Source organism: Camelus dromedarius, chromosome 9 (genome assembly GCF_036321535.1).
Source record: "Camelus dromedarius isolate mCamDro1 chromosome 9, mCamDro1.pat, whole genome shotgun sequence".
Taxonomy (NCBI): Eukaryota; Metazoa; Chordata; class Mammalia; order Artiodactyla; family Camelidae; genus Camelus; species Camelus dromedarius.
The window spans coordinates 69880545-69890991 of NC_087444.1; the positions used below are offsets into that span (position 1 = coordinate 69880545).

The 10447-nt window shown below is 41.6% G+C and overlaps 1 protein-coding gene across 1 annotated transcript; it reads left to right on the plus strand.

Moving 5' to 3' along the window:
• The first annotated feature begins 595 nt into the window (after positions 1-595).
• LOC105090257 (carcinoembryonic antigen-related cell adhesion molecule 1) lies at positions 596-10087 on the plus strand. The gene is made up of 7 exons (XM_064490008.1): positions 596-635; positions 674-952; positions 1812-2090; positions 7015-7144; positions 7863-7915; positions 8594-8625; positions 9648-10087. Exons 1-7 carry the CDS (start codon positions 596-598, stop codon positions 9765-9767), a joined length of 933 nt encoding a protein of 310 aa, XP_064346078.1. The 3' UTR covers positions 9768-10087.
• The last annotated feature ends 360 nt before the right edge of the window (positions 10088-10447 follow it).

Sequence of the window (10447 nt, forward strand, 5' to 3'; positions counted from 1 at the left end):
TCTAATCATTAACTGGACTTGTCTACCCTTTATGGGCTCACTGTCTCATCAGTCATCTTTAACACCTGGACAGAACTGCCCCACCTCATGGCCCTGCAGACTGAATACTGAACTGAACACCAGGCTTGCTTCTGGTCTTCCTGTGTATTATTTCTGCTTAAACACCCAGTTCCAAACACCCATGCTGCTTGGTCTTCTCAAGGTTTAAGGACCATGAGATGGTCCATCATTACCCATCTCCAGGGTACCTTGGAAATCGAGGCCTCAGTGAAAACACATCTCCACCAGGCAGTGTAGGTCTGTGCAGCTTGAAGGTACTCGGAACCCACATGTTCCAGGTGAGCACCCCAAGGTCAGTCAGGCAGTCACCAAGTCAGTGAAAAACCAGGAGAGGAAACAGTGACCTCGACCCCCAGGCTTATGTTATGGCTATGAAACTCTGATACTTAATTGACACTTGAGGAAGTCTGTGCTTCCTCCCGGACATAGAGCAGGTGGCCGTATGTTCAGTGAGCTCAGAGTTTCATGCATTTGTCTTGTGATACACAGACCTGCCTTATTCTTTAAGGACTCAGCTTTGCTTAGAGGTTAAGAAATGACGACTCTGATTGAAGATGCTTTTGGAGGAATCAAAGGTATAAAACAGGCAATGTTCTCTCTCTTATCTTCACAGCAAAGTTACCCACACCCATCATCACCAGCAACAACTCGAACCCCCTGGAGCACGAGGACACGGTAGTGTTAACATGTGAACCTGAGACTCAGAACACCACCTACAAGTGGTGGATCAACAATCAGAGCCTCCCTGACAGCACCAGGCTGGAACTGTCCAAGGACAACAGAACTCTCACTTTACTCCATGTCACAAGGAATGACACTGGACCTTATGTGTGTGAAACCCAGAACCCAGTGAGTGCCGGCCGCAGTGACCCATTCACCCTGAATGTCCTCTGTGAGTAATCTCTGTTCCTATGCGGCCCAGGTAGCCTGCCTAAATCTACACGGCCAGAGGCCAGGCCACACCCACTCCTCTCAGGTCCAAGTACATGGACCCTCACCCGTAGATACCAGGCTGGCCATGACTTCCTGGCCCAGGCAAATCTGGGCAGGCCTAGCCTTGAGCCAAGACTGGGAGGGAACAGCTGCTCCTGTCTTGAGAGGCTCAGGATCACCATCCTGTGATGGGAGAATCAGGTTAATGTCTCAGACTTAGGATGAATGAAAATGAGGGGATTCTAAAAACAAGATTGTTCCTGGATCAGAGGGATATTATAACCCTTCTATAGGCCAGGAGACTGGGTTGGGCCACCTTAATTCCCTAGTAAATTATTTAACAAGAAATTAAATTCCTCTCCTACTTTATGGAAAGTTCCCTTGGCCCAGAGATGCACAGAGCTGGCAAGCCTGCCTTCCCCAACATACATGGAAGTGTATATAGGGAAGGGGAATGGAATTTTTTTAAAGTCAAGAAAATTCTGGGAAAAAGGTCAATGAAAGTTAATGAAAAACTCCACTTGATAAGGAGGATGCTAGACATATGGGCTGAGAAGCGGTTCCTGGTACTGATACCACAGAGATGTCCATGGAGACTGGCCAGGGGTCATCCTGGGGTGTCTGGGTTTCAGAGAGGAAGAGCAGTCTCCTCCTCACAGATTATCACTGAAGAGAGACCCACGACCTTGCTCACAGGGTCAGGGCCATCCTCTGGGTCACCTCCACAGAATTCACTGGACCCCAGGAGTGGCTGAGATCTCTGAGGAAGGAGTGCGGCCCCAGGCCCCAGACCAGTCACCTCCTCTGTTTCTTCGCAGACCCAGTGGCACAGCCCTCCATCCAAGCCAGCAACACCAATGTCACAGAATATGAGGATACCGTGTTCCTGACCTGTCTTACAAATGACACTGGGATCTCCATCTCCTGGCTCTTCAATGGCCAGAGTCTATTGCTCACAGAGAGGATGAAGCTGTCCCAGGGCAACAGCACCCTCACCATACACCCTGTCAGGAGGGAGGATGCCGGGAATTATCAGTGCCAGGTCTCCAACCTGGGCTGTTCCAGCAAGAGTGACGTCCTCAGCCTGGAAGTGAAATGTGAGTGACCACTTGCCCCGTGCTGCATCTTCCTGGGAGGACTACCCTACCAGTGGGTGCAAATTAGATACAGGTCACAGGGCGAAGAATATCAAATAAGAGACCATTGTAGTAAACAGATGGCAAAATGGGTAAGAGCTCAGTCTCTAAATCAGATATACTTAATTTCTTATCCTGCATTTGGCATTTTAGTGTGATCTTTCACAAGATTCCTCCTTTTTTCCTGTTACCATTTTTAATGTGGTAAAATATACATAAAATATAATTTTAATGATTTTAAGAGTATAGCTCAGCAGCATTAGGTATATTCATACTGTTGTGCACTCATTAACTCAATCCACCCAGAACTTTTTCACCTTACCATACTAAAACTCTGTACCTGTTGAACAATAACTCCCCACCTCCCCCACCCCAAACCCTGGCAATCACCATTCTGTTTTCTTTGTCTCTGTGAATTTGACTATTTTAGTTATTTTGTATAAGTGAAATCATACAATAACTGTCCTTTGGGGTCTAATTTATTTCACTTAGCATTATGTCTTCAAGGTGCCATCCATGTTATAGCGTACCAGAATTTCATTTCCTTTAAAAGCTGAATTATATTTCCTTGTGTGTGTATATATATATATACCATATTTTGTTCATCATTCATAGGTTGATTGCTTTTAGATTATTTCCACCTTTTGGCTACTGTGACAACACTGCTTAAACATGGGTGTACAAACATCTGTTCAATCTTTTGAGCACATACCTAGAAGTAGTAGAATTGCCAGATCAAATGTCAATTCTTTGTTCAACTCTTTGATGAACTCCCATACCATTTTCTTTTTTTTTTTAACATTTTTTATTGATTTATAATCATTTTACAATGTTGTGTCAAATTCCAGTGTTCAGCACAATTTTTCAGTTATTCATGGACATATACACACTCATTGTCACATTTTTTTCTCTGTGAGTTATCATAACATTTTGTGTATATTTCCCTGTGCTATACAGTGTAGTCTATTCTACAATTTTGAAATCCCCGTCTATCCCTTCCCACCCTCCACCCCCCTGGTAACCACAAGTCTGTATTCTCTGTCTGTGAGTCTATTTCTGTCCTTTATTTATGCTTTGTTTTTGTTTGTTTGTTTGTTTTTGTTTTTGTTTTTTAGATTCCACATATGAGCGATCTCATATGGTATTTTTCTTTCTCTTTCTGGCTTACTTCACTTAGAATGACATTCTCCAGGAGCATCCATGTTGCTGCAAATGGCATTATGTTGTCGGTTTTTATGGCTGAGTAGTATTCCATTGTATAAATATACCACATCTTCTTTATCCAGTCACCTGTTGATGGACATTTAGGCTGTTTCCATGTTTTGGCTATTGTAAATAGTGCTGCTATGAACATTGGGGTGCAGGTGTCATCCTGAAGTAGATTTCCTTCTGGATACAAGCCTAGGAGTGGGATTCCTGGGTCATACATACCATTTTCCATAATGGTTGCACCATTTACATTTCCACCAGCAGTGCACAAAAGTTCCAATTTTTCCACATCCTTGCAAACACTTGTTGTTTTCTTTTTTTAATAGCCATCCTAAACGGTGTGAGGTGATATCTTACTGTGGTTTTGATTTGCATTCCTCTAATGATTAGTGATGTTGAGCATCTTTTCATATCCTTATTGGCAATTTGTATATCTTCTTTGGAGAAATGTCTCTTCAGTTCCTTTCCCCATTTTTAAATTTGGTTGTTGTTGTTGTTGAATTGTAATAGCTCTTTACATATTATGGATATTAGGCCCTTATCAGATATATGTCTTGCAATTAATTTAGCCCATTCTGTGGGTTGCTTTTTCACTTTGTTGATAGTATCCTTTGATGCACAAAACTTTTTAATTTTGATGAAGTCCAATTTATCAGTTTTTTCTTTCTTGCCTGTGCTTTTGGTTTCCTATCCAAGAAAGTATTGCCAAATCTAAAGTCATGACGCTGTCACCCTCTGTTTTACTTCCGTTTTAGTTCTCACATTTAGGTCTTTGATCCATTGTGAGTTAATTTTTTGTTTGTTTTTGTATATGGTGTTAGGTAAGGGCTCAACTTCATTCTTTTGTGTAAATATCCAGTTTTCCCAGTTCAACTTGTTGAAAAGACTCTTTTCCTCAGACAATGGTCTTGACACCCTCATCAATGTCATCTAACTATATATGTAAGGGTTTATTTCTGACCTTCCTATTCCATTGTTGTATATGTCTGTCCTTATGTTAGTACCACACTTTTGATTACTGTAGCTTTGCAGCAAATTTTGAAATCAGGAAGTGTGAGTCCTCCCACTCTGTTCTTTTTTTCTAGGTTGTTTTGGCTATTGGGTGTCTCCTGAAATTCCATATGAATTTTATGGTTGATTTTCTATTTCAGCAACAAAAAAAAAATCATTGGGGAATTTTGATAGAGATTGCAGTGAATCTTAGATCACTTTGGGTAATACTGTCATCTTAATAATGTTAAGTCTTCCAATCCATGGACATTCCAATTTATTTATGTCTTCCTTAATTTCTTTCAGCAGTGTTTATTTATAGTTTTTCAGTGTATAAATCTTCTACCTCTCTGGCTAATTCCTAAGTAGTTCATTCTTTTTGATACTATTGTAAATAAAATTTTCCTAATTTCCTTTTTGAATGTTTCTTTGTTTATGTACAGAAATGACTGACCTTTACATGTTGATTTAGTATCCTGCAGCTTTGTTAAATTAGTTTATTAGTTTTAACAGTTTTGTGGGGAATCTTTAGGGTTTCCTACACATAAAGTTGTGCCATCTGCAAACAGACATAATTTTATTCTTTTCCATTTTGGATGTCTTCTATTTCATTTTCTTGCCTAGGTGCTCTGGGTAGTACATCCAATACTATTTTGAATAGTGGGAAAAGCAGGCATTGTTGTCTTGTTCCTGATCTTAGAGGAAAAACTTTCAATCTTTCACCACTGAGGATGATTGTTAGCTGTGGGTTTTCTATATGTGGCCTTTATCATATTGAGGTGGTTTCCTTCCTTCTTTCCTTGTCTGAGTGTTTTTATCATGAAAGAATGCTGAATTTTGTCAAATGTTTTTATTGATTTAACTCCTTACTTTATATGTCTGTTCATATTTTCTATTTCTTTGTGACTGCATCTTTGTAGCTTTTGTTTCTAGGAATTTGTCCATTTCATAGAAGTTATCCAATTTGCTGGCATATGATTACTCATAGTACTCTTACACTTCTACTATTTTTGTAGAATTGGTACTAATGTTCCCATTTTCATTTCTGATTTTAGTAATTTGAATCTTCTCTTTTTTCATTAGTCAATCTAGTTAAAGATTTGTCAATTTTGTTAATCATTTTGAAGAACCAAATATGGTTTTACTGATTTCTCTATTGTTTTTCCATTCTCTAATTTATTTATCTCCATTCTAATCATTATTATTTCCTTCCTTCTGATATATTTGGGTTTAGTTTGGTTTTTTTCCCTCATCCCTTAAGTTGTAAATTTAGATTGTTGCTTTGAGATCTTTTTTTTTCTTAATACAAGCATTTATAATTACAAATTCTTGCCCAAGAGTCTTAACTTCTCCAAGGCTCATATTCCTCAACAGAAAACTGCAATAAGAGTACGTGTTTCATGGTATTGTTTCACAGATTTACTGTAATATCCAATTAAACCCTTAGCAAATACACACACAGAGGAAATTTTCCATAAATGTTAGCTGCTGTTATTGCTACTATTATCATTAGGCTCTATAAAATCAGGGACTCCTAACTCTAAGGCCCCCTCTTATTAGCCATTTGACTTTGGGTTTTTCACCAATGCAAGCCTGTTTTTTCATCTGTAAAATGGAGATAGTGTCTATCTGACAGGGTTATTATATGAATTAAATGAGATATATGGGAAATATGTAGCACAGAGCCTGGCACATAGTAAGTACCTCTTAACAGTAGCAACTCCAGCATTAATTTTCATCTTGAGTAGAATGGTGAGGCCAAACAAAATTAAAAAGAAGAAACAGAGGCAAAAGGTATTATATATATTTGGGAAGGAAGGCATAACACAAATGACCAATGGGACATGTTACTGACTAACTATGGGAAAGAAAAAAAGGAGTTGAGTGCAACGTTTCATATCTAGTATGTTAGTTTTCATCCCACGAGATGCAGCCAAGATAGGATTAGACATCAAGACATTCATTGCCGAAAATGCCTGTGAAGGAAAGCGGGGCAGGAGAGGGAGGAAGCTGGCAGGGTCCTCAGACCATGATATATCTGACTCTTGAGAAAGAGAAAGGGAAGGAAGGAAGTTTTCGATTACAGTGCAGTTTTAGAGACTGTCTGCAAAGCTGGCGGGAAGTCCTTGAACTAAAGTCACTCATCACAGAAAAATCACTTCTCACAGAATTGGGGTTGATTTCGTATCCCTGCTGGGAGCCCGTGGGAAGGGTAGTCTCTGTGCAAAGGGGTAGTGAATTCAGAGTTCCATCAATTAAGTCCCCACCACAAGACACTTGAGAGGCACATATTCATGGATGGTGCTCAGGGAAAGATGCAGCCATGAAAAGGTAAGAAGTCATAATATACAAAAAAAACAAAACAAAAACAAAAAACACAAAACAAAACAAAAAAAAAATGCCATCAATCCTTCTTACATTTCTAAAGGCTTCAAAAATATCTGAGTACAGAAAGGCCAGGATGGAACTGAGGCAAATCTGACCATCAACCTAGACATACAGTCAAAGAGAAAAGAACTGCAAGGATATATAGTTGGCTAATCCCCTCACAGCAACCTCCCACAGAAAATTTACTCCTTGAAGAAACAAGTAGAGATTTTTTTATACTGAGAGTTGTTTCCCAGAGCACTTTCCACTGTAAAACAACGTCACCTTCATTCACTGTTCTCTTTTCTCTCCATGACAGATGATTCAACACAAGGAAGTTCTTCTGGCCTCTCAGACGGTGCAATTGCCGGCATCGTGATTGGAGCCGTGGCTGGGGTAGCTCTGATAGCAGCCCTGGTGTATTTTCTGTACATCAGAAATACTGGAAGGTATGATGCCTTTCCTCTCATTCCACTTTCTCCAAGGCTAATTGCCACGCTTGGGAGAGGGAAGGAGACTTCATCTCTGTGTCTGGCCTGGATCGGCTCCTCATTCTTCCTAAAGCTCTGCTTCCCAGCACTAATTACTGCGGGTCTCTTCTTCCCTGGTCTTCATGCTTCCCCTAACCCACTCTCTCGGACATGGTTATTCCCATCCCCATCTGGTTTAGAGGAGTGAGAGCCATTGTGTTCTTCTGTCTCCAGTCAGAGAAGCCAAGATCCAAGAAGAAAACTAATGAGGAAATGAAAGGAGAAGCGGGAGGAAGGGAATCACATGCCCAGTGGACAACAGTAGCAGGAGAGGACTGGGGGATAGGACAGGAAGAGAACCTAAGAAAAGCAGACACAACGAAAGGCCTCTTAGGCAATAAATAAAGTGAGAAATAACCAGCATCTTCCTACAAAAGGGGAAAGGTGTCAGGGTAGAAACAGGCTCAGAAACAGTTGTATAGGTCACCCAAAACGTGAAGGGCCAGCAAACAGGGAACAAGTAAACACTAGCAGAGATCATACATAGATTGAAGAAGGAGGGCCTGAGAGGAAAGAGTACTGACCAAGGAATAAATGGACACTGAGGAGCCCCAAGGGATCATGCTGACAGTGTCCTTCCTAATTCAAGGAGCAAAGATCCTATGCCTGGGAATAACAGCATCTGGAATTTATTTAGGGCAAATGACCAGCATGATCTCAAACAGCACAAACTTTTAATCTCCAACCATAGTGAGCAAACCTGCTCACCCAGTGGAGGCTGGTATTTTCCCCTAGGTGCCCTGCCCTAGCAGAGAATCCTGATACCCAAACATTTCCCTACTTTCTGCATTTTTAGAGGGTATCTCAGTTTCCCAACCTTAAGTTGACATAGGTCCTCACACCCTTCCTAGCCACAAAAGATTCCCCTGAGACACAGCACCAGGAGAGAAACTCACTCCCCTTAGGCCAGACAGGCCAGCAGGCCATGAGCTGGTCATGTTTCCAGGAGCCATTTCTTCATCCTTAATCCTTCCCCCTCTGGACTCTTTTATGGATGTGGGCATCTCCTTTGGTGAGAGTTTCCCTGCCTTTGGTGCTCTGGGTGCTGTCGGCCTCAATGTCCCTCCCTGCCACTTGATCCTGTTGCTGAGAAACGCCAGGGCAAATCTCAGGCCTTGTGAACTTGAAGAAATCTTCAGAAGTGAACTGAGGCCTTCTGCCCCTCCTTGGTCTAATGCCCTGGGGTCTGGACCACAGGCTGAGGGAAGCAAATTCCTTAAGTGATCATGGGCCACCTCCACAGCCCACCTTCCCACCACCTGTCACCTCCTTCAGCCAGAAGTCACAACCCCTTAGGAACACCGCGTTCTGAGGCCGTATGTGAGCTCTGCATTTTCATAGGTTGGTAACTCTCTTTTGCTTCCCCAGGTCAGGGACATTCTGACAACTCACCCAGCAAGGTAAGCACAGCCAGTTTCACCAGCTCATTTTCTCATGGAAATATCTCTGTGTAGAATGGGTTATTCATGAAGACAATATAAGATCCACTCTGGGTCAAAGTTCCTCACTTTAGAACAAACAAAGAAGTATTGGTTAATTATTTCCGCACGTCTACATCACTGCAAGAATGTGGACTTGAATCCTAGCCATGACCTTGGGCAAGTAGCTTAACTTCTTTGATCCTCAGTTTTGTCATCTGTAAAACTGTCATGATGCTTACCTTGAAGAGAAGGTCAAGGAATTAAACATAACAAATGTAAAGCAACCAGCACAATGTCCAGCACAAGGAAGGCACTGGCTTATCCTCCCTCCTCTGCCTCCAATCTGACCCTGCTCTTACTGTCAAATGATCATTTCCATTCTAATGGCTCTGAGGTCTTAGTTCCTTTACTGAATTTTTCTCATCTTAACCTTCAGTAGAATATACAATATACTAAAAAGTGCTTAAACTGTATTTTAACAATATAACTCTTCACAAGTTATACAACCCATGTAAGCAGCATCCAAATTGATAAATAAAATAATGTCATCCCCTCACCAAAAAAAAGACCCCGCCAAAAAAGACCTCCAGGTGTTCAGGTGCTTCCCTTCAAATAGTAACCATTTTCCTCACTTCCAATGTACTGAATTAATTTTCCCCGATTATGCTCTTACATAAATGAAAAACATAGTATGTCCTTACACGTGTCTGGCTTCTTTCATTCAAAATTGTTTCAAGAGATTCATCCATATCACTGTATGCTTTTGTGGTTCATTTGTTCTCACTGCTGTATCATCGTATTCCATTGTAGAATTCCATAATCTATCTCTCCTAACGATCATTCAACAGGATGTTAGCAAGCAGAGATAATGGGTAACAAAAGCCCTCCTCCTAAGCCAAAAGTTTCAAAGTGCTGAAAGCATTTGGTGCTGAATCACAGTAGACACGGTGAGGGCCTGGCCTGTGATGTTGACTCAGTTGACCCCTGCTCCTGCCTTTCAGATTGACAAAGTTGCATATTCTTCCCTGAACTTCAATGTCCAGGAATCAAAGAAACCAACTTCAGCCTCTCCATCCTTAACAGCCTCAGAAACGGTTTATTCAGAAGTGAAAAAGAAGTGATGCAACCAGTCCTGCTCTCTGTACAGCTGACTTATTCCAAGCTCCTCCTCCCCATCCCTAGGAGATCCCTTTACCCTCAGGAAAAATGGGAGGAGTGTCTTTCCCACCCTCCCTCCCTTAACCCCCTAATGAGGCTCCTCCAGGCTGCCTGGTCACAGCCCCTTACTTCAGTTTTAAGAGATGAAAAGGTACATCCAGGAGGAGGTCTGCAGGAAACAGACCTTTGTCACTGAAATTTGGCAAAGCAGACCTTGGGAGAGGTTGCCAGAACCTCTGCCCCTCCCCTTTTCCTGACCTAGACCGCTTTAAACTTGCCTATTCGGAACACATTTATCCCTTCCCACCTCTCCTGTCCCATTGGAGTCTAAAGGAACAAATCTAATATGGAGTCAGATTTGTTCTTCCCAATTATGTATTAGAAGCAATAGCCTGCAGCTCCAAACTGCCTGAAAGAAACTGCCTATCTTCCTCTGGGAAAGAAAATGATTTCATGAGCAAAATATCTCCCACCCTTTCATTAGGGAGAAATCACACTTCCCACACAGAGGCTCCAGTGAATCAGATGCAGCAATACAGCTTTCATTCCCAACAGTCCCTGTAATAGAAAAGAACAAATGTGACTCCATATTAGGTCTGTTCCTTTGGTTTTAACCCTGTGCTCTGTTTCCTAGGCTTAGTCT